The 24393-nt window shown below is 48.8% G+C and overlaps 2 protein-coding genes across 6 annotated transcripts in view; one reads left to right on the forward strand and one right to left on the reverse strand.

Annotated features, from left to right (window-relative positions):
* Window positions 1-4661: 4661 nt before the first annotated feature.
* On the reverse strand, window positions 4662-11252 carry ckba (creatine kinase, brain a). 5 transcript variants are annotated; one of them, XM_048252522.1, is made up of 8 exons: window positions 11143-11252; window positions 7758-7945; window positions 7430-7647; window positions 6952-7084; window positions 6105-6276; window positions 5748-5871; window positions 5269-5458; window positions 4662-4969 (listed from the first exon to the last, which is right to left on the reverse strand). In XM_048252522.1, exons 1-8 carry the CDS (start codon window positions 11151-11153, stop codon window positions 4791-4793), a joined length of 1215 nt encoding a protein of 404 aa, XP_048108479.1. In that variant the 5' UTR covers window positions 11154-11252; the 3' UTR covers window positions 4662-4790. The 5 variants fall into 5 exon arrangements, with proteins under 5 accessions (XP_048108479.1, XP_048108501.1, XP_048108493.1 ...); XM_048252544.1 differs by having other exon boundaries at window positions 7493-7647; window positions 11143-11251; XM_048252536.1 differs by lacking the exon at window positions 7758-7945 and adding an exon at window positions 8667-8874 and having other exon boundaries at window positions 11143-11239.
* An 8061-nt stretch (window positions 11253-19313) lies between these two features.
* The window catches only part of trmt61a (tRNA methyltransferase 61A), a gene marked incomplete at its 5' end in the record, with an annotated part of 5816 nt that continues 736 nt past the window's right edge, over window positions 19314-24393 (forward strand). The window contains one exon of the mRNA XM_048250344.1: window positions 19314-19605. Within this exon, the coding sequence (XP_048106301.1) occupies window positions 19314-19605 (292 nt within the window). The remainder of the gene's footprint in view (window positions 19606-24393) is intronic.

Raw genomic sequence — 24393 nt, forward strand, 5'->3', positions numbered from 1 at the left:
TGTATCTGTGAGTGTGTACAAGTTAATGAAGCCTTCTTCCGCTCTCTCTCCCTCCCTCCCTCTCTCCCTCCCTCCCTCTCTCTCCCTCCCTCTCAATTAGCCCACTGTATCTACAGGGGATCAGCCCGGAGGATGAAGGGAAAGGCGGTGGGGGAGTGTGAAGTCGGGGTGTCGAGGCGGGGGAAGAGAACCTGCGCTCTCTGCGCTTCACCTGGAGTATGAGCACCACCAGCAGCCTGGAGCAGTGACCATCTTGGGCCGAGATCCATGGCGTGCTGGGCGTAACCCGCTACCCGTTACGAGCAGCGCGACAGCTTCCTGCTGCTCTGTGACCATGGCGACGCCCACGCCGACACCTTCGTCCAATGGGAGATGGAGGTGTGCAAGCTGCCCCGCCTCTCGCTTAACGGCGTGCGATTCAAGCGGATATCGGGCACCTCCATCGCCTTTAAGAACATCGCCTCCAAGGTGTCCAGGGAGCTGAAACTCTGAGACACACACACACACACACACACACAGAAACAACACTTCCACTTAAACACACACACACACAAATATTTTTCACACATGAACACAAAGATCTACCACTTACTTTCTTACACACACACACCTCCCACTCAGACCAATACACACCACCCAACTCCCAACATGCACACCCATGACACACCAACCACAACCTGCACCTGACACACACACACACACACACACACACACACACACATTACATATTTGCATTACATCTACAAAACTACGTTCACACATACATCTTCATCCATGCTGTACCCACCTGCTACACAATCAAGAGACGTGACACACACACACACACACACACGCACCATATGTTAGAATGTAATATATAGATGAGCTTCAAGCAATAATTTCTTAAAAGTGTTGCCTATTGTGATGTCACTATGATGAGCGTTGTGATGTGCTGCCGGGGGACGTGGACACCAGGTGCCAAGAACTACGCTACCCAGCATCCCTCAGGACCGGCTTAGCAGACATGGTCCTATGAACTACGCTACCCAGCATCCCTCAGGACCGGCTTAGCAGACATGGTCCCATGAACTACGCTACCCAGCATCCCTCAGGACTGGCTTAGCAGACATGGTCCCATGAACTACGCTACCCAGCATCCCTCAGGACTGGCTTAGCAGACATGGTCCCATGAACTACGCTACCCAGCAGACATGTGCATCTGACCCCACCCTGGAAGCACCTGGAGCTTCACCTGCCCACAGCAGAACTGTCTGTCAGTGTGTGTGTGTGTGTGTGTGTGTGTGTGTGTGCGCGTGGTGCGTGCGTGGGCTGTAGTCTGTGGGGGGCTGGGCTATGTGACGGACTCGTTGCTCTTTCTGCTCTTGGTGTTCTGTTCCACTGGTCATCACCAAATCTATATCCACAGTGTCTTCTCTTCCTGGCCCTGGCCAGCTTGGGTCTGCAGTTACACCCTGGCTCCTGTAGGGGTCAGTGTCATGTTGAATGTTACTGATTAAGAGAATCTAAAGGTTTTATTATTTATTTCATTGTCCTTGTTTGTTTCTCTCTTATCCCAATGTTGAAGTTGGCCTTTCAGTGCAAATCATGTCTTAGCTCTGCAGAGGGGCGTGGCCTCAGGTCAGAGGGGCGTGGCCTCAGGCCCGGCTCTCCTACAGGCTGCCTCTCATATAAAGGAAAGGCTACACACAGCATAACAGTCACCGTGGATACAATACAATTAAAAACCTCTATTAACCAGATCTGACCTGCTGTAATACATACGCACACGCACACACACACAGTACAAGTCACCATAGATACAGTACAATTAAAACCACTATTAACGAGATCCAACCTTCTGAAATGTACACACACACCCACACCCCACTATTAACGAGATCCATCCTTCTGAAATATGTAAGCGCACACACACACACACACACACAGTTGCACACATATGCACTACATCAGTCAGATTCCACCTGCATGCACACATGCTGAGGTGAGCAGGGGCACAGGTGAGAGAGGGCACAGGTGAGGGCGTTGCCTGGAAAGGATGCTGGCTCTGCTCATGTGCCAGCTCTACTCAGGGATCTGTGCTCGGCTGCAGAAAACCCCTGAAGTGAAATTCCCCTAATTGTCCCTTAAACTTCAGTAAGTCCTCTCGAAGGTCCTCTCTAAAGTCCTCTCAGAGTGAAATGATGAAAAGTCTTCAGGTTTCTGTGTTGCTTCTTCCTCGCATGAGCTCCTGAACTGCAACCTCGAGGTAAATATAGCTTTAAGTTTAAGTTTAAGTTCTTACATTTTGAGTAAATATGGCTGAGTTTAAGTTCTTAAAGTTGAGGAAGTGACTAGAGGAGTGTCGCGATGGAGAAAACCCTCTGGGTCATTTTACGGATGACAGATTCATTTGTGAATATAGATTTGACCGACAATCCATATATGAACTGAAACCCACCTGGCCACTGCTCTTCGGGGAGAAACTGTTCTGATCTTGGCCAAAGACCCTTGATCACTAGCTCCGCTTTAACCCTCTCTGTCTTGGCCAGGTGAGGGGGGCACAGGTGAGCAGTGGCACAGGTTAACCCTCTCTGTCTTGGCCCGTCCAGCTCATGTCCAGTTCGCACATGTACATGTGACGCCTCCTTTTGCTCTCCAACACAAAGCCGACGACGTCAGAGCCGCCACCTCACAACCAGCACCGGCTTTTCCTGCTGCTGCTGCTCTGTCCCTATAAGTAGAAGTAGAAATACTCTTTTGATCCCTAGAAGTAGGAGTAGATTTACTCTTTTGATCCCATGAGGGAAATTTGGTCTCTGCATTTATCCCAATCCGTGAATTAGTGAAACACACTCAGCACACAGTGAACACACAGTGAGGTGAAGCACACACTAATCCCGGCATGATGAGCTGCCACTTAACAACAGTGATGGCTTTCGGGGGAGCGAGGGGTTAGGTGTCTTGCTCAAGGGCACTTCAGCCGTGCCTACTGGTCGGGTTCGAACTGCAACCCTCCGTTACAATTCCAAAGCGCTAACCAGTAGGCCACGGCTGCACAGGTTCAGGTTCAGTGACTGATGGGTGACCTGCTGCTGATAGGTGACCTGCTGGGAGTTTGCCCCCTCGAACACCTGCACCAGGCTACAATCCAACCTGCTGGCCTTTTCAGCAACACCATGGACACCTGATATCTAAGCCCCTGGTGTAATCTGCAGTGCACCAAGCTACAATGCAAGCTGTTGAAATGGACACACACACACACACACACACACACACACACACACTGTGCGGGCGGTCAGACTTTCTGAGCGTCTGATATGAAACTACTGGACATGCGGTCTTGTTACGTTACCAGTCTGGATGACCTCACAGCTGTGAAGCCAAAGTGATACACAAACCCACATGCCAGCTCCACACAGACACATACACGCTCTCTGCGACACACTCTCACACACAGACACAGAACTTGCAGAGATGGGTGGGCCAATACTTTATTCTCCATGTTCAAATCCAGCTGTTCAGCCCAGAAACTACAGTACCAGCAATGAGCCTTGTGTATATGTGGATGGAGAAAACCCTCTGGGTCATTTCCACGGATGACAGATTCATTTGTGAATATAGATTTGACCGACAATCCATATATGAACTGAAACCCACCTGGCCACTGCTCTTCGGGGAGAAACTGTTCTGATCTTGGCCAAAGACCCTTGATCACTAGCTCCGCTTTAACCCTCTCTGTCTTGGCCAGGTGAGGGGGGGACAGGTGAGCAGTGGCACAGGTTAACCCTCTCTGTCTTGGCGTCCAGCTCATGTCCAGTTCATGACATGTACATGTGGCCCTCCTTTTGCTCTCCAACACAAAGCCGACGACGTCAGAGCCGCCACCTCACAACCAGCACCGGCTTTTCCTGCTGCTGCTGCTCTGTCCCTATAAGTAGAAGTAGAAATACTCTTTTGATCCCTAGAAGTAGGAGTAGATTTACTCTTTTGATCCCATGAGGGAAATTTGGTCTCTGCATTTATCCCAATCCATTGAATTAGTGAAACACACTCAGCACACAGTGAACACACAGTGAGGTGAAGCACACACTAATCCCGGGCAAGAGTGAGCTGCCCGCAACAACAGTGGGCCGGGGGCAGCGAGGGGTTAGGTGTCTTGCTCAAGGGCACTTCAGCCGTGCCTACTGGTCGGGGTTCGAACCGGTAACCCTCCGGTTACAATTCCAAAGCGCTAACCAGTAGGCCACGGCTGCACAGGTTCAGGTTCAGTGACTGATGGGTGACCTGCTGCTGATAGGTGACCTGCTGCGAGGAGTTTGCCCCCCCTCGAACACCTGCACCAGGCTACAATCCAACCTGCTGACGCACCAGCAACACCATGGACACCTGATATCTAAGCCCCTGGTGTAATCTGCAGTGCACCAAGCTACAATGCAAGCTGTTGAAATGGACACACACACACACACACACACACACACACACACTGTGCCGGAGCCGGTCAGACTTTCTGAACGTCTGATATGAAACTACTGGACATGCGGTCTTGTTACCGTTACCAGTCTGGATGACCTCACAGCTGTGAAGCCAAAGTGATACACAAACCCACATGCACGCTCACACAGACACATACACACTCTCACAAACACACTCTCACACACAGACACAGAACACATTTACAGAGATAGGTGGGCCAATACTTTATTCTCACATGTTCAAATCCAACTTCATTCCTTCAGAAACTACAGTACCAACAGCTTAATGAGCCTTGTGTATATGTGTGTGTGTGTGTGTGTGTGTGTGTGTGTGTGTGTTCACTTCTGCGCGGGCATGAGGTCGTCGATGGAGCCTCCCTTCTCCAGCCTCTTCTCCATGTCCACCAGCAGCTTGACCCCATCCACCACCATCTGCACCAGCTCCACCTCAGAGAAGCCCAGCCGGTCCGCGTTGGAGATGTCAAAAGTGCCGCCCACTGCCGCCGTGTCCACGCCACCTGACACACACACACACACACACACACACACACACGGAAAGTGAGAGTGATCAAATCATTAGAATGTAAACACACACACGTCTGGGTCTGCTGCCCCCTCTGGAGCATGGATACAATGTGTGTGAGTGTGTGCGTGCGTGTGAGTGAGTGGGTGTGTAGGAGTGTGTGTGTGTGAGCGTGCGCATGTGTGTGTGTGTGTGTGTGTGTGTGAGCGCGTGTGTGTGAGCGAGCGTGTGTGTGTGAGCGAGCGAGCGTGTGAGCGAGCGTGTGTGTGTGCGAGCATGTGTGTGTGTGTGTACCTGTTCCGCGCTTCTGCAGCCGCAGCTTCTTGAGGATGTCCTCAAATTTGGCGTTCTTGCTGAGGTGTGGCAGCTTGACGTGGACACCGGCGCGCAAGCCAGTGCCCAGGTTGGACGGGCAGGTCAGCACGTAGCCCAGGTGCTCGTTCCACATGAACGGGTGGTTCTTGTTCTTGAACAGAGACTCGATCTGCACACAGGACACACACTCACTTCTGTCAGGGTCATTTACATTGTGTGTGTGTGTGTGTGTGTGTGTGTGTGTGTGTACACCTTGGTGAGGCCTGTGCAGAAGCCCGGGACTGTAAGCATGCGTGTGATGGATAGATAGATAGATAGATAAGAGACAGACAGACATGTGTGTGTGTGTGTGAGCATTTGTGTGTGAGCATGTGTAATAGATAGTAGATACTTTATTGATCCCCATGGGGAAATTCAAGTGTGTGTGTGAGCATGGGTGTGTGCGTGTGTGTGTGTACCTTGGTGAGGCCGGTGCAGAAGCGGTTGAATACTTCCTTCATGTTTCCTCCCTTCTGCATGGAGATGACGCGCAGGTGGTCCTCCTCATTCACCCACACCAGGAAGGTCTTGTTGTCATTGTGCCTACGCACACACACACACACACGCAGATTAGCCTCCTGCTGCACACATCAAGATCCTGCTCCCCTGGCTCCACTTCTAGTGAGTACGTGTGTGTGTGTGTGCACGTGAGTGTGTGTGTGTGTGTGTGTATGTGTGTACGTGTGTGTGCCTGCGTCCATATGTGAGTGTGTGTATGTGTGTGTATGCGCACGTGAGTGTGTGTGTGTGTGTGTGTGTGTGTGTGTGGCGCTTACCAGATGCCCCTGCCGTCGGGCCAGTCGCGGGCCATTCCTGCGGCCAGGAGCAGTGGGGACACGGGCTTGTCAAACAGGAAGTGGTCATCGATGAGCTGCTGCTGCTCTGCGTCAGTCATGTTCTTCAGAGCGTAGTACTTGCCCTTCAGATCGCCCTCAAGGGCAGCCAGAGCTGTGGGTCATCATCACCACAATAGCCAACACCATCGTCATTATAATCATCATCACAATAGCCATCACCATCATCATCATCACAATCATCATTAACATCAACATCTTCAGATCGCCCTCAAGGGCAGTCAGAGCTGTGGGTCATCATCATCATCACAATAGCCATCACCATCATCACAATAGCCATCACCATCATCATCATCACAATCATCATTAACATCAACATCTTCAGATCGCCCTCAAGGGCAGTCAGAGCTGTGGGTCATCATCATCATCATCACAATAGCCATCACCATCATCATCATCATCAGCGTCATCGTCGTACACAGCAGGGGTGTGCTGGTACAGGGCTCACGCATGGCATGTGTCCCATCTGCACCACAGCACTGGAGTTTAATGAAGACGCTAATCGGTCACTGCACTAAAACACGTCCATGGTGTTCATCATTCTTATACTTGTCAAGCTCTGCAATCCAATTTCAACACCGCCGTTTGTGATACATGTATGTCTGTTTGAGGGAGGTCATCAATTTAGAGAGGCAGATTGAATTCACCAGCATACCCAAAGTGTGTCAGTCTACCACGCAGTAACACAGCTTCACCACCAGAGGGTGCTGTCACCACAGGGATTAAGAAGAGAACATCACGTCCTCCACACACACACACACCCACCCACCCTCGACAGAGAGCGTCTCGACGGCCCTGCGTTCCCCGCGGCTGCAGTGAGGAGGGAGGCAGAATCCTCGGATGCTGCGGCCAGTCCTGACGCGAGAGCTCAGCACGTAGTTTGGGTCCAAATCATCCCCTCCCTGACCACAGAGATGGAGAGAGGAGAGGTGGAGGGAGAGAGGAGAGATGGAGGGAGAGAGGAGAGAGATGTTTTAAGATCATTCAGAGAGATGTTTTTTAAGATCATTCACAGTAGACCTTCCAGCATCACAAATGCTGCACACACATGCTGTGCATGCCTGTGTGTGTGTGTGTGCACCCAGATTATGTGGCTGGGTGAAGCCCCAATCCCATCCCAGGGTACAGCGGCTCTGTGCATGCCTGTGTGTGTGTGTGCACTAACTTGAGGTTGGCTGGGTTGAGGTCGGTCTTGTGTGTGTGATCGTGTGTGCGTATGCGTGTGCATGTGTGTGCGCGTGCGCTACCTTGAGGTTAGCTGGGTTGAGGTCGGTCTTGTGTCTGTGTGTGCGCGTGTGCGTGTGCGCTACCTTGAGGTTGGCTGGGTTGAGGTCGGTCTTGTGTTTGTCGGTGGGCTTGTAGCCGCCGTGGCGGTCCTCGATGACCGGATCCAGCAGCTCCTTGAACACCTCGTAGGTCTCCTCGTCTCCCGCCACACAGCCCACCGTCATGATGAACGGGTGACCTGCGGTCAGGGGGACAGGTCAACGGGCAGCCTCGTGCATCACACACACACACACACACTCTCTCTCTCTCTCTCTGCAGCTGCCTAAGCTGTGCTGTACTATGGGTTACCAGGGTTGTCCACGCCAGTCTGGATGACCTGATCTATGGTGACGCCGTTGGGCGTGGAGCGCTCGCGTAGAGCTTTGTACATCTCCGGCGTCAGCACCTTCGCCATGTGGTTGTGGTGCTGGCTGAGGTCGGGATACTCATCCTTAGCCGGAAGCTGCTTCACTGTCAGGGTGGCCATTTTCACACTGCTACTCCACACACACACACACACACACACACACACACTGACAGGGTGAGGAGGCCATCTGCGCGCTTCAGGCTGCTAAGTAGCGGGTTTGCCGCGGGGCTGCTAAGTAGCGGGTTTGCCACGGGGCTGACAGGACAACTGGCAAACTGCCATAATAGTCCACGTGCGGGGTAATAACCTCTTCTATCCGAAAGCCCACTAGGGGCAGCCTTGGCCTACTGGTTAGCACTTCGGACTTGTAACCGGAGGGTTGCCGGTTCGAACCCTGACCAGTAGGCATGGCTGAAGTGGCCTTGAGCAAGGCACCTAACCCCTCACTGCTCCCCGAGCGCCGCTGTTGTAGCAGGCAGCTCACTGCGCCGGGATTAGTGTGTACTTCACCTCACTGTGTGTTCACTGTGTGCTGAATGTGTTTCACTAATTCACGGATTGTGATAAATGCAGAGACCAAATTTCCCTCACGGGATCAAGAGTGTGTGTGGATAGATAGATAGATAGATCAAGATAGATCAAGCAAGGTTAACTACGAGCGGGTTTTGGAAAAACACTGCGCGCTCCCCTGAGATATCCTTGGCAAGGTCACTGCTCGGGAACGAGAGTGAAGGTTAAATGCCGCAGATAAGAGCGCGTGACCCTCCGTCGGAACGTGCGCCCGGGATGCTCTCTAGTCATAGGTTAAGATAAGCGCGCAGATGGTCGCGAGCTCCTGGCAGACGCATTACCTGGGTTATCCACCCCGGTCTGGATGACGTCGTCCAATGTGAAGCCGCTCGGGGTCTGCTTGCCGCGCAGGCGCTCATATATGGCAGGCGTGAGTATTTTGGCCATATGATTGTTGTGCTTGCTGAGGTCTGGGAACTCGGCGGCCGACGGGTATTTCATCTTCATGGCGTTGTGGGTGCTGGAGAAAGGCATGGCTGCGGCGGTCCCCTGAGGTGGGGTGGGGGGCAGAGCAGGTGTGTTTAGCGGGTTTAGCGCAGACTTGATGCGGTCAAAGGCTTGGGTTTGAAACGGGCGGCCTAAATGAAGAAACACGTCCAGCGCAGATTACAGGAGAGGACTGACAGACCGGCCGCTATGGCAACTCCACAGAGCCCTCTAGAAGGCGGAGACAGAGCGCTGGAATGCGCTCTCGCGCCAGGGATCGCAATTATTTACAAACTCTGATCCAATGCAGGCTCCAGTGCAGTACCACTAACAGACAACAACGGAAAATCCAGATACCTGCCATTCCAAGGTCTAGAAACATGTTGGCCAATTTAGTGCCGAGCGTCCAGTCTGTTTAGTCTAAGACAACAGAGGCCAAGGCAATCCAATGCATTTTCCTCCCTACATGAAATACACGTTTTTGGCCAAGGAGAGGAGGAAGCCAGTCTATCAGGAGTCTGTATGGAATTACACAGATGAGTGTCGTAACTCGACATGGTGTAAAAGAGACTTCACCATTAACGGACGGCTGTAACGCAATTAAAATACCACATCCTCACAATGTTTCCTCTTTAACAAAATATTACGAGATAAAATAAAACGAATACTTGGGTACAGCCCATGGAACCCGAAACCCAAGTCTTTGATCGCGTCTTGGACAAATTGAAATGATGTCCAAATCTAAAACACAAAGCAAGCACGAGGGATGAGTAGACGGGTTTAAGGTGCGGAGAGAGGCCATCCTACCTGCGGGTTGCTACTACTACTAGACGATGGAGCAGAGACGAAGATCCCTATGGTTCCGGCTGGGGAGTGCTCTTCCAACGCTACTCGGCTCTCCGGTAGGATTCTACGCGGGGTCTGGCTTTTTATACACTTTCAACAGCGACGCCTATTGGCTACTATTCGCGTCCCATTCATTCTATTGGAAGTCATGGAGCGCTGGACGAGCTGTGCGGTTTCATTTAGCTTACATTTAGCAATACTCGGATTACTTTCTGTTATAATGGGAAAAAACTGTTAACAGCCACCTGCATTGTCCGGATTTGCTTAAGTAAAGTAAACGTGGTGTCAAAGGTGTAAACAATAGATCATGTTTTATTTGAGATGTACGCGTTTTAGAATCACCCGTTTTCATGGGTCAGAGGAAACCTTTGACAAGTTAAAATTACGCAGTAAACACTCGGTAGTTTTCTTTGACAGCTTTGCATCGCTCTGTGCCTTTAAACTTTCAGTTGACGTCATCACACTGCGTCCACCATGCAAGACAGGCTACACACGTTTCTTCCTAGATAGTGCAGTGTTTTCTTTACATTGACCCTGCATTATCTAATCAAACAAATCTTACAATTATTTACCTATTTCTATTGTGTTTTGCTGTATGACTCGTTAGTTTGTAGATATCCGTTTAAGTTTATTGGCATTTTACTCTCAAAAACTCAACAAGCCACCTGGACTGGTGGCCATCATTCTGGCTGGTAGCAAACATCAAACTTAAAGGTGTGTAAAGTCAAATTACTATAAATTAATAAATAATAATAGAAGGGGGGGAAAACACAATTTGGACATGGGTTTCGTTCATGTAACAGTTTGTCTGATTTTTCAACTCAGCGGGGAAACTGTTAAAAGTTCGCTATGTAAAGTTCGCTTGTTCACATATTGTGCCCACTGGCTAACGTTAGAGTGATAACTTCTTTGGCATTATATTAACGTTAACATAATGGTCGTGATTTCAAGTTGCCATTAACGTTCACGTTCCTGATAGCCATAAGTCATAAATTACCGCTATAATAGATTTTCTAACGTTAACGTTTGGTGCCGTATAACCACGTTACAGCAACATTAACGTTACTCCCAACCTTGTCACCTGCAGATAATAAAGCTGAATTTAAATCTACATGAACTTAAATAGTTAGCACGATAACGTCGGCAGGTGTAACGTTAACATTCCATGCTAACGTTATGGTTCATAACGTTAACATGTATTGAACGTTAACCCTAGGTTAAATCAAATTAAAGTTATTCGTTTTTGGTTGAATTAACTTAGCGTTAGGTACCTTATTGTTGGTCTACGAATAACGAGTAACATTAGGTTAAAGTTTAACGTTACGTTAACTTAATGTAAGTTTACATTGACCTGTCAGCCTTCGAGGTAACGTTACCGTTGGTATAAATTCAGACAAAGTTGGACTTGGTAACATCAGTGATAGATGTCATAGATAACAGTGGAAATCTCATAATCTTTAGTCACAATTATCCTATTTAACTTACAGGTTATCCATTTTGCTGAGGATAGAAGCTGCTCACAGTCAACTGGGCTCCTAGCTCAAGTGATTCCAATGTAATGTAACTGCGACTTAGATCGCCTATTTGAATGTAAGCAGGCGCATTAGAATGGAACTTTATCTTCAAATCAAAATAAACAACAACAGATTGCAGCCTGGTGCATCTTTTGAAACCACATCACACGTGACACCCGGGGATTTTGTGCGATCCAAAATAATAGCCTACTACACAAGCCCCAAAATATCAAATATGCTTTGAAGTCTTTTGAGTGGAGTCGCAAGTCAAGTCTAAAGTCACTGTTTTTGCGACCTAAGTCCAAGTCCCCATCTTTTTTTACATTTCTATCGCTTCATTCTCTTTAATTGAAGTTCACAGCACGAAGCTGACATGAAGAGAATCAAGAATCAAAAAGATTAGCGTGGCACCGCTCTAGATGTGTCATTACATTAATTGTGCTATTTCGCGAGGTATAGAGATCTTTCGGTTTCACACACAAAGTGCACTTAACTGTTCCTCATATCCTAGTTGTCTCTGATAAATTGAAAATAATGGCGTGAGGCTTATGTCCATCAAGTCAGTTGCAGCCAGCCACAGTCATCTTCAACCAGTAACCATCGTGGTGTGTGTGTGTGTGTCGGGTAAGAGCAGCCCATCGTGGTGTGTGTGTGTGTGTCGGGTAAGAGCAGCCCATCGTGGTGTGTGTGTGTGTGTCGGGTAAGAGCAGCCCATCGTGGTGTGTGTGTGTGTGTCGGGTAAGAGCAGCCCATCGTGGTGTGTGTGTGTGTGTCGGGTAAGAGCAGCCCATCGTGGTGTGTGTGTGTGTGTCGGGTAAGAGCAGCCCATCGTGGTGTGTGTGTGTGTGTCGGGTAAGAGCAGCCCATCGTGGTGTGTGTGTGTGTGTCGGGTAAGAGCAGCCCATCGTGGTGTGTGTGTGTGTGTCGGGTAAGAGCAGCCCATCGTGGTGTGTGTGTGTGTGTCGGGTAAGAGCAGCCCATCGTGGTGTGTGTGTGTGTGTCGGGTAAGAGCAGCCCATCGTGGTGTGTGTGTGTGTGTGTGTGTGTGTGTGTCGGGTAAGAGCAGCCCATCGTGGTGTGTGTGTGTGTGTCGGGTAAGAGCAGCCCATCGTGGTGTGTGTGTGTGTGTCGGGTAAGAGCAGCCCATCGTGGTGTGTGTGTGTGTGTGTCGGGTAAGAGCAGCCCATCGTGGTGTGTGTGTGTGTGTCGGGTAAGAGCAGCCCATCGTGGTGTGTGTGTGTGTGTCGGGTAAGAGCAGCCCATCGTGGTGTGTGTGTGTGTGTCGGGTAAGAGCAGCCCATCGTGGTGTGTGTGTGTGTGTCGGGTAAGAGCAGCCCATCGTGGTGTGTGTGTGTGTGTCGGGTAAGAGCAGCCCATCGTGGTGTGTGTGTGTGTGTCGGGTAAGAGCAGCCCATCGTGGTGTGTGTGTGTGTGTGTCGGGTAAGAGCAGCCCATCGTGGTGTGTGTGTGTGTGTCGGGTAAGAGCAGCCCATCGTGGTGTGTGTGTGTGTGTGTGTGTGTGTGTGTGTCGGGTAAGAGCAGCCCATCGTGGTGTGTGTGTGTGTGTCGGGTAAGAGCAGCCCATCGTGGTGTGTGTGTGTGTGTGTGTGTCGGGTAAGAGCAGCCCATCGTGGTGTGTGTGTGTGTGTGTGTCGGGTAAGAGCAGCCCATCGTGGTGTGTGTGTGTGTGTCGGGTAAGAGCAGCCCATCGTGGTGTGTGTGTGTGTGTCGGGTAAGAGCAGCCCATCGTGGTGTGTGTGTGTGTGTCGGGTAAGAGCAGCCCATCGTGGTGTGTGTGTGTGTGTCGGGTAAGAGCAGCCCATCGTGGTGTGTGTGTGTGTGTCGGGTAAGAGCAGCCCATCGTGGTGTGTGTGTGTGTGTCGGGTAAGAGCAGCCCATCGTGGTGTGTGTGTGTGTGTCGGGTAAGAGCAGCCCATCGTGGTGTGTGTGTGTGTGTCGGGTAAGAGCAGCCCATCGTGGTGTGTGTGTGTGTGTGTGTCGGGTAAGAGCAGCCCATCGTGGTGTGTGTGTGTGTGTCGGGTAAGAGCAGCCCATCGTGGTGTGTGTGTGTGTGTGTCGGGTAAGAGCAGCCCATCGTGGTGTGTGTGTGTGTGTCGGGTAAGAGCAGCCCATCGTGGTGTGTGTGTGTGTGTCGGGTAAGAGCAGCCCATCGTGGTGTGTGTGTGTGTGTCGGGTAAGAGCAGCCCATCGTGGTGTGTGTGTGTGTGTCGGGTAAGAGCAGCCCATCGTGGTGTGTGTGTGTGTGTCGGGTAAGAGCAGCCCATCGTGGTGTGTGTGTGTGTGTCGGGTAAGAGCAGCCCATCGTGGTGTGTGTGTGTGTGTGTGTCGGGTAAGAGCAGCCCATCGTGGTGTGTGTGTGTGTGTCGGGTAAGAGCAGCCCATCGTGGTGTGTGTGTGTGTCGGGTAAGAGCAGCCCATCGTGGTGTGTGTGTGTGTGTGTGTGTGTGTGTCGGGTAAGAGCAGCCCATCGTGGTGTGTGTGTGTGTGTGTGTGTGTGTGTGTCGGGTAAGAGCAGCCCATCGTGGTGTGTGTGTGTGTCGGGTAAGAGCAGCCCATCGTGGTGTGTGTGTGTGTCGGGTAAGAGCAGCCCATCGTGGTGTGTGTGTGTGTCGGGTAAGAGCAGCCCATCGTGGTGTGTGTGTGTGTGTCGGGTAAGAGCAGCCCATCGTGGTGTGTGTGTGTGTGTCGGGTAAGAGCAGCCCATCGTGGTGTGTGTGTGTGTGTGTGTGTGTCGGGTAAGAGCAGCCCATCGTGGTGTGTGTGTGTGTGTCGGGTAAGAGCAGCCCATCGTGGTGTGTGTGTGTGTGTCGGGTAAGAGCAGCCCATCGTGGTGTGTGTGTGTGTGTGTGTGTCGGGTAAGAGCAGCCCATCGTGGTGTGTGTGTGTGTGTCGGGTAAGAGCAGCCCATCGTGGTGTGTGTGTGTGTCGGGTAAGAGCAGCCCATCGTGGTGTGTGTGTGTGTGTCGGGTAAGAGCAGCCCATCGTGGTGTGTGTGTGTGTCGGGTAAGAGCAGCCCATCGTGGTGTGTGTGTGTGAGTCGGGTAAGAGCAGCCCATCGTGGTGTGTGTGTGTGTGTCGGGTAAGAGCAGCCCATCGTGGTGTGTGTGCGTGTGTGACTCAGGTAGGGCCGACAGCCTCAGAGACAGAACTTACTGCACTACGCACACACACGCCAGGCACCGGCTAGAACAAGGCAGGTGTGGAGTTTCTCAGACATTCGTCATGGCAGCGAAAAGAAGCAGAATGCGAGTAAATCATTATTGGAGGAGCAGGGAAACAGGAAACGGCAGACTGACCGCTTGAGGAGTGTCGTAAAATATACTCCGAAGCTGTAGGGGGAGCTCTGCAGAGAAACCTGCGAGCAAAAAGCGAGAAAACCACGAAGAAATTGCCAAAACTGCATAGTTTCTCTTTTATGTCCTGAGCTAACTTTGAAGAGTATGTGGATGATCAAGATGAGGAGGAGGATGAGGAAGAGGAGGATGTGGGTGAGGAATAGGGATCGACCGATATGTTTTTTTCAGGGCCGATACCGATATCAATTATTACCAAAACAGGAGGCCGATAACCAATATGTAAAACCGATATGTCAGTTGTCAAAAAGGGGGGTAGGTAGTAAAGGCGATATGCTGCAAAAAAATAATTCAAAAGCATTTAATTATGCAAACTTTTCTTTCTTCTTTTGATACACAATTGTCTATCAACTTGCATCACTTGCAAGTGTAAATCCTGTGTATCATGTTAATCCAAGAGCTAAGTGATAGCAATTATTTTCATAGACTAGGCCTACACAATGGGCTATGTGCTTGTTAAGGGACCTGTCACAAAGAGGATGCTTTGCCATCGTGGTGTGTGAGTGCAACGAGAGAGGGAGAGGAAGAGGTGCATCGTGATGGCAAAGTGTTACGGTTGAATAGTTTAACAAAACAGTTTTAAAATAGTTCTTAGGCTATTTAAGTATGCAATTTGTGTCCATGTGTAGGCTACAAGCTACACTTTTGAGAGCCTAAAGCTCAGGACGTGATTCAGGTCTGATTAAATTAGGCCTACGGCTGGCCCTGGTTGCATGTTGTCTTTTCTGACAGTCTGTTTCAAAAAGGAGCAATTAGACTTTTTGACGTTCGCTATCACATAATTTATGACTTGTCTGTACTATGTCCGCCGTGGTGTCCCGTTATTCACAATTAACGAACGAGGCGGAGGCAGAGAACTCCCGACACGCAGCATCCGAGTTTGTAGGCTAACTAGTAAACAACATCAGTAACGTGCATCAATCGGGAATTCGGGAATTTTGTAACTTCAGTGTAGATGATTGTGATTCATTGCAACTTCAGCAATGTAAGGTACCTTCCTTACCTTCGAAAAATAGCTCCATACAGCTGAAGCCCAGTCTACAGTCTGCCTCAGTGAGAATCCTAAACTTTGTCTGTGTTCAGTCTTCGATCCTGATTGGCTGCATTCGTGCTAACTAACAAATCAGACGGTGTAGTGGGCAGGACAATGCTCTTGACCACAGAGAGTAAAATGCAGGGAGTGAGAGACGCTTTACAGACAAAGTAGCTGATTCATTCTTTATCCATTTTCAATATCGGGTTATCGGGTGGAAAAATGACCGATACCAATTATTATAAAAATGCTAAATATCGGCCCTAATAATCGGCCCGGCCGATAATTGGTCGATCCCTAGTGAGGAAGAGGATGGTGAGGAGGATGTGAGTGATGAAGAGGAGGGTGTGAAGAGGAGGAGGATGATGAAGAAGAGGATGTGAGTGATGAGGAGGATGTGTATGAGGAAGAGGAGGATGTGGGTGATGAAGAGGTGGATGTAGGTGATGAAGAAGTTGCGGTTGCGCTAGTGGTCAAGAGGCTGAGAGGCCTGAGCTGAGACAAAGAAGAGGATGCCAAAGAAACATACACTCAGTCACGAGACATTTCAGGGCTGTGCGTGCGTGCGTGCGTGCGTGCGTGTGTGTGTGTGTGTGTGTGTGTGTGTGTGTGTGTGTGTGTGTGTGTGGGAGCATGCGCAGCCCTGTGGGGTGGGGCAGGCTGTTGCTGCAGTTCTTCATCATGTAGTTAAGCTGTGCTGAACAAATAGAGATGCTGTGTGTGTGTGTGTGTGTGAGTGAGTGCATGTGTGTGTGTGAGATTTACTGATCGAAGACCAGAAGTGCTGTGTCAGCTGCGCTACTTGGATAATGCAGAGCATGAGATGGCTGTCTGCAGTCTCTTACACATACATACATACATACATACATACATACACACACACACACACACACACATACATACACACGCACGCACTAGTGCAGCTACTTGTACCCTATAGAGAACACACACTGCAGATGGAAAGAGCCTAAAACATGACGGCACACTTTTACATCTGTGTGTGCGCGTGTGTGTCTGTGTGTGTTTAAGGATTTTTGATATGTGGGTGTGTTTAAGGATTTTTGATATGTGTGTGTGTTTAAGGATTTTTGATGTGCGTGCGTGCGTGTGTGTGTATCTGAACTCACAAGTGTAACTGCACTGTGTGTAGTTTGTTTGTATCAGCAGAAGTGTGTGTGAAGTGATGTTTCATGTGTGTGTTTGTCAGTCTGTTTGTCAATTGTAACTGCAGTGTGTTAGCAGAAGTGTGTGTGTGTGTGTGTCTGTCTCCTCTCTCTCTCTGTCTGTACAATGTAATCTGTTGACCGGCTCCAAAGTGACTTTGTGTATGAGCTGTGCAAACATCTGTTCACTATCAGACATATCAACTGTGTGTGTGTGTGTGTGTGTGACCGACCTTGAAAACATCTGAACAGGCGTTACCCTGAGCTTCTCCTGTTTTTTCTCTCCTTTGCATCCCTACACACACACACACTCTCTAGGGCTGTGCCATTAATCTAATTAATCATCAATTATGATCAGCGATTATAAAATGAACATAATCAGAATATAACGATGATTTTGCTACATTCTGAGTTCTAGATCCCTTTGATGTACGCTGTTGTAGCCTTGTGCCTTCTGCATGGATTTTTCAGCTGAAGTATATTTAGAATTCAATAGAATGAAAAAAAAAAAAAATAAATAAAAATATATATATATATATATATATATATATATAAAAAAATAAAAAAAAAAAAATATACATATATATATATACACATATATACACATCGTTCCCCAAAACGTTTAAATTTACATCGTTCACGTAAAACTAGTGTAACACAGGTCATCTCTCCCCTGATCACTCTGCCTTGTGTATTGTGGAAATGATGGACGCCACAACCAATCTTTAATTTGGTGATGAAAAGCAAGAAAAAGAAACAAAGTTCAGGCATGGAGCGAGCCAGACGCATCACAGCTCCTCCCAAAGAAAAGAATCCCCAGCAAAACATTTCAGAAGCCGGCCCGGCTAGCAACCAGCAAAGGTCACCAGGATGCTTTGAGTTAGTTAGCTAGCAACCAGCAAATGTCACTAGGATGCTATGAGTTAGTTAGCTAGCAACCAGCAAAGGTCACTAGGATGCTATGAGTTAGTTAGCTTACTCCACTCAACCTGCAGCCATGCTAACTGGACAGTATGCACCAGCAAAGGTCACTAGGATGCTATGAGTTAGTTAGCTTACTCCACTCAATTATGCAAATTATTATTATCCACTCAATTATGCAAATACTCATTAAAATGCCTGACACAGAATTGGCAGAAATGAAAACACAAAATAAGACTTCACATATTCTAATTTTGCACCACATAGGCAGCAACATTAAATGCGAGAATGATGTAATTTAAACATGGGAACGACGTAATTTAAACGCACAAATGTTTTATTAAATGTGGGAATGTTTTATTAAAACGTGTGAACAATGTAACTAAAACGCACAATAACACAAACGCAATAACGTTTATTAATCGTGTGCTTGTTTTATTATCTACGTATTATCCACAGCACCGTGTGAATTCATTGAGTAATCATGTGAATATTGTGATCTCAATGTTGAACAAAAGAATCATGATTATGATTTGTGCCATAATCAAGCTGCCCTAACACACACACACACACACACACACACACACACACACACTTTTAATGAGCCCACAATTTTGCCCACTGAGGTTCCAGTCAGGGACTCCGAAATGTGCGCCCTCAACTGTGGTGTGTGTGTCCATTTAGGCATATTAGAACACACATACACACGCGAACATACTCACGCGCACACACACACACACACAAACATACACACATACAAACACACACCTTGTGCCCCTTGGCTACCAAAGTCCTCTACATGTCCGCTGTCACGTAAGTGCTTGAAACTCGTTAGCAAATACACACACATACACAGCTTCTTTTCTCTTGCTCTTTATGGGCCCTGTCAGAGGAGCAGTCCTCAGCTCTGCTGAATGAGCCCCTCCCCCCCCGTGTCCTCAGTGACTTCTATGCTGTGATGCTCTGGGAAAAACATGTGCACATATCGTGTGTGTGTGTTTGTGTGTTTGTGTGTGTGTGGTGTGTGTGTGGGATATAATGTTATGTTCAGCTTCCAGTGCTGAGTCTGGCAATTCCACAGGAAATCTCCCATGTACTGCTTGCTACTCCTCATTCTCATTCTCTCTCACTCTTTCCTTCTCTCCCTCTCCCTCCTCCCTCTTCTCCCTCACTCTCACTCTCATTCTTATTCTCTTCCCTCTCCTCTCTCTCTCCCTCCCTCCCTCCCTCTCTCTCTCTCTCTCTCTCATCCTGTGTATCTAACATTGACCCCATTGTTACCATGGGGACATGTGAAGGTGAAGTACAAAGAAGTTTGGAAGCCCCATGATCACACACACACTCACATTCACACACACTCACACACAATCACTCACACATACACACATACACATACACACACACACACATGCAGTTTCATGGGTTGTATGGATTTGTAAGAAGAATTTCTCCCTGTACCTGTTGTTGCCTACAGGGCACTACTCTTTGTTAATGCATATAACATGAGGTGTGTGTGTGTGTGAGAGAGAGAGTGTGTGTGTGTGTGTATGTGTGTGTTTCCTATATGTGAAATGGGTGTGTGGGGGGATGTGGGGAAGAGTGTGTTTGTGTGTTGGCTAGGCTCCCTGTCTCTTCCTTAATCTATATATAATGTGCGTGCGTGCGTGTGTGGACAGGTACGGGCAGTGGGTCGCTCTCTCATGCCATCCTGCGGACCATCGCACCGACTGGTCACCTGCACACGGTGGAGTTCCACACTGAGCGCGCTCAGAAGGCGCGGGAGGAGTTCAGCCGCCACCGCGTGGGTCACCTGGTAACCGTGCGCAACCAGGACGTCTGTCGCCAGGGCTTCGGAGTGGAGGGCGTGGCCGACGCAGTCTTCCTGGACATACCCTCGCCCTGGGAGGCCATCCAGCACGCCAAGGCCGCCATCAAGAGACAAGGTGTGTGTGTGAGCAAAATTAAGTAAACTCCATTGAGGGATGTTTGTAGATACGTCTGAAAGTGTATGAGAAATAGACACCATGGGGCCTAATATACATGCTGGTGGGGAGTGTGTGGTGTGTGTGCTGGAGTGTGTGTGGTAATGTGTGGTGGAGTGTGTGGTGGTATGTGGCGTGTGTGTATGTGTGGTGGAGTGTGTGTGGCGGAGTGTGTGTGTATGTGTGGTGGAGTGTGTGTGTGTGTGGTGGAGTGTGTGTGGCGGAGTGTGTGGTGTGTGTGTGTGTGTGGTAGTGTGTGTGTGGCGGAGTGTGTGGTGTGTGTGTATGTGTGGTGGAGTGTGAGTGGTAGTGTGTGTGTGTGTTTGTGCTGGAGTGTGTGGTAGTGTGTATGTCTGGTGGAGTGTGTGGTGGAAAGTGCAAAGTCTAAAGTCTAACTAAATCTTAATAACTATGTAAAATGTACTTGCAAATTGAATACCATGAGAAAGGTACTAAGCACAAACATCCGTGGGTCAGCTAAAAGCATATTAGCCTCAGGATGGCATATTAGCCTCAAGATGGCGTATTAGCCTCAGGATAGCATATTAGCCTCAAGATGGCGTATTAGCCTTTAGGATGGCGTATTAGCCTTTAGGATAGCATATTAGCCTCAAGATAGCGTGTTAGCCTCAAGGTGGCATATTAGCCTCAAGATGGCGTATTAGCCTTTAGGATAGCATATTAGCCTCAAGATAGCGTATTAGCCTCAGGATAGCGTATTAGCCTCAGGATAGAGTATTAGCCTCAGGATACCGTGTTAGCCTCAAGATAGCGTATTAGCCTCAGGATGGTGTATTGGCAAGTGAATCACCAGAACTGGAGTTCAGCAGTGATCATCACGCTGGGAAAGCATAAACCTGCATAAACACGCTGCTAGTCACGCAAGTGAGAACATGCGCCAGTCTCCGCTTACTGTAGTCACAAAGAACTTAATTTATCAGCAGCTAAATTAGCACCAACTTACTGTAGTCACAAAGAACTTAAAGGTGTGGTTTCCAAGTTAGCAAGTGTGATATTTATCAGTGGAGACCGTTTGCAACACATTTCCTCCAGTCCTTTTGGTTGCAGAGTTTGTGGGTGCTAGGCTAGCGCAAGTCATCAGTATGTGTTAGCCTGCCACTAAAAACAGTCTTACCCACTCCACAGTAATTTACTAGCAGCTAAATTAGCACGTAAAAGCATCCCCATCGTAGATTTCAAATTCAAATGAGAGTTTCGGCTGAGATTAACTAAACTAAAAGATCAACCATTATAGGATACCAGCCCCTCACACACACACACACACACATGAAGATTGTAAAGGTTGTATTGAAAGTATGTTGAGCTTGGAGTGTGCGCGCGACAAGATACTTGCTTTACTGCGCACACACACACACACACACCCTTTTCCCTCCCCCCGGCCTGCAGTGTGCTCTGAGTGAATTGCTACACAGTAACCTACAAGTCAGTGGTTTGGAACTAGTGTGTGTGTGTGTGTGTGTGTGATTGGGTGGATGGGTATACAGCATGGTTAAGTGTTCTAGCTACCAAACCATGTGGCATGATGTTGCCACGGAGATCTCTACCCATCATGCCATGCTTTGCAAGCAGACGGCGGATCACAAACACTGCAGGGGAGCTGTGTGTGTGTCAACTCACGAGTGAAACTGCAGTGTGTGTGTGTTGTGTACGTGTGTGTGTGTGTCAACTCATGAGTGTAACTGAAGTGTGTGTGTGTGTGTGTGTGTGTGTGTGTCAACTCACGAGTGTAACTGCAGTGTGTGTGTATGCGTGTGACCAGATAATCAAGACTTTTCTGTAGAGGAACAAGGCAGAAAACATGTGTCACACACACACATACAGACGCCCTTTGACTAAACGTCACACAATTAAGGGAATCATTTTCCTGCCTGTGCTAAACATCCTTCTTTTCCTGCCTGTGCTAAACATCCTTCTTTTCCTGCCTGTGCTAAACATCCTTCTTTTCCTGCCTGTGCTAAACATCCTTCTTTTCCTGCCTGTGCTAAACATCCTTCTTTTCCTGCCTGTGCTAAACATCCTTCTTTTCCTGCCTGTGCTAACATCCTTCTTTTCCTGCCTCCATCCTTCTTTTCCTGCCTGTGCTAAACATCCTTCTTTTTCCTGCCTGTGCTAAAACATCCTTTCTTTTCCTGCCTGTGCTAAACATCCTTCTTTTTCTGCCTGTGCTAAACATCCTTCTTTTCCTGCCTGTGCTAAACATCCTTCTTTTCCTGCCTGTGCTAAACATCCTTCTTTTCCTGCCTGTGCTAAACATCCTTCTTTTCCTGCCTGTGCTAAACATCCTTCTTTTCCTGCCTGTGCTAAACATCCTTCTTTTCCTGCCTCTATTTGCCTCTTTCTTTCTGTCCTTCACCCTCTCCCTCTCTCCCTCTCCCTCTCTCCCTCTCTCTCTCCTCCCTCCCTCTCTCCCTCTCTCCCTCCTCTCTCCCTCTCCCCTCCTCTCCCTCTCTCTCTCTCTCCCCCTCCCCTCTCCCCCTCTCCCTCTCTCCCTCTCTCCCTCTCTCCCTCTCTCCCTCTCTTTTTCTGTTACTCTTCTCTGTTTCCCTGGTCTTCTCCTCATGTAATTGTCTGGCTGTGTGTGTGTGTATGTGTGTGTCTGGCTGTGTGGAAAGTTTTGCTGCGATCCCTTGTATGGTTTCCACACACACACACACACACACTCTCTCGTATACACACTCTGTTGGCAGGCCTTTGACCATAAAGGGAGCGATGTCTCAGCTGTGGTGAGGCAGGATGGCGTGAGTGTGTGTGTGTGAGAGAGAGAGACTTCAAGAGAACATCAAGATTTATTCGTCCTACAAACAACCAAGTGCTGCTGGGAAACACCACTCTTTCTTTCTCCCTCCCTCTCTCCATCCAAATCCCTCCATCTCTCCCTCCATCCATATCCCTCCCTCCATCTCTCTCTCTCTCTCTCTCCCCCTCCCCTCTCTCTCTGCCATCCTGGTTAATGAAGCCCCTGAGTGACTGGTGATGGAATTCGTCTCAGACATGCACATTCCTCAGACCTCAGCTGTGTGTGTATGTGTGTGTGTGAGAGAAAGAGAGTGTGTGTGTGTGTGAGTATGTGAGGAGAGAGAGAGAGATAGTGTGTGTGTGTGTGTGTGTGTGTGTGTGTGTGTGAGAGAGAGAATGTGTGTGTGAGAGAGAGAGAGAGAGAAGAAGAGAAGAGAGAGAGAGAAGTGTGTGTGTGTGTGAGAGAGAAAGAAGAGGGTGTATTGTGTGAGGAGAGAGAGAGAGAGAAAGAGAGTGTGTGTGTGTGTGAGAGAGAGAGAGTGTGTGTGTGTGTGGGGTGTGTATGTAAACTCTACTAGCAGCAGTGTTAATCTGCTCCAGCTGTTATTTGGACGATGTGTTCATTCTTCAGTCTTCTTCATCCCACTATCCTTCTCTCTCCCTCCCTCTGTCTCTCTCTCTCCATCCCTCTATCCTTCTCTCTCCCTCCCTCTCTCTCTCTCCCTCTATTCTCTCTCTCTCCCTCTCTCCCTCTCTCTCTCTCTGGTCATGGTCGTCCACAGGCACAGCTGCCCTCTCAGAGGCCTCGGTTGCTGGGAGACCCATTGAGTGTGGTTGCCAGGCAACGCGCTGTGCGTGTTTTTATTGAGGCGTTTTCAGGGAAAGCCCTTATTTGTCAATGGAATGTCTGTCATGAAGCACCACAACACAACACGCTCACACACACAGAAACATGACTGTTCTCTCTATACCCAAACAGGACCGTGTGTGTATCTCAGGGTGAGAGAGTTGAGCTGTTGGTTTTTCACTGTTCTTTGACTCCTAGTTCTCTACCTGTGGACCTCTCCCTCCCACACACACACACACACTTAGCGGAGGTGAGCAGGTCATTTCAGGGTAAGTGGATCAGATGGGATTCAGAACAGTCAGAGCTTCAGAGTAAACCACACTGATTAAACTCAAGCACACACACACACGGAGACATACACACAGACACACACACGGAGAACGGAGGCCTCACTTCAACCTACTGTGTATACTTCATTAGTAGGACAAACTGCTAACTTTTATTTCTTTGCTTCAGTGTGTCTGATTTGTGTGACCGTGTGTGTGCGTGTGTGTTTAGTGTGTGTGTGTCTGTGTGTGTGCGTGTGTGGTGAGTGTGTTTTCCCTCTTAATTCTTAAGTTTTAATCTAAACCAACTTCTGAATTTAAGTGAAGTCTAACCCCATTTATCCAACCCTTTTAGGATCCACACACACACACACACACACACACACACTGCCATGGTCACAGCGATGTTTGTTTACAGCAGAGTTGGAACACTGATTCTGGCCTCTGTTTAATTTGTCTGTCATGTGACCTCGCACTGACATCACACAGCCTCCTGTTTCTGTGTGTGTGTGCATGCGCATGTGTGTGTGTGCATGCGCATGTGTGTGTGTTTGAGTGCGTGTGTGTGTGCAATGTGCATGCGTATGTGTGTGTGTGCTTGAGTGTGTGTGTGTGTGCGTGCGTACAGTATATGTGTGTGTGTGTGTGCAGTATATGTGTGTGTGTGTGTGTGTGTGTGTACAGTATATGTGTGTGTGTGTGTGTGTGTGTGTGTGTTTGAATGCTTGTGTGTGTGTGTGCGTATGTGTGTGTGTTTGAATGCTTGTGTGTGTGTGTGTGTGTGTGTGTTTGAATGCTTGTGTGTGTGTGCGTGTGTGTGTGTGTGTTTGAATGCTTGTGTGTGTGTGTGTGTGTGTGTGTTTGAATGCTTGTGTGTGT

This window comes from Alosa alosa, chromosome 1, assembly GCF_017589495.1.
Source record: "Alosa alosa isolate M-15738 ecotype Scorff River chromosome 1, AALO_Geno_1.1, whole genome shotgun sequence".
Taxonomy (NCBI): domain Eukaryota; kingdom Metazoa; phylum Chordata; class Actinopteri; order Clupeiformes; family Clupeidae; genus Alosa; species Alosa alosa.

What these genes read in the sequence shown, in the direction of transcription:
- ckba (XM_048252522.1), bottom strand. An exon ending in CCCGACGGCAGGGGCATCTG is followed by an intron (nt 5,872 to 6,104) that starts GTAAGCGCCACA and finishes GTGTGTGCGTAG; the next exon opens with GCACAATGACAACAAGACCT. An exon ending in GCTGCAGAAGCGCGGAACAG is followed by an intron (nt 4,970 to 5,268) that starts GTACACACACAC and finishes TGTGTGTGTCAG; the next exon opens with GTGGCGTGGACACGGCGGCA.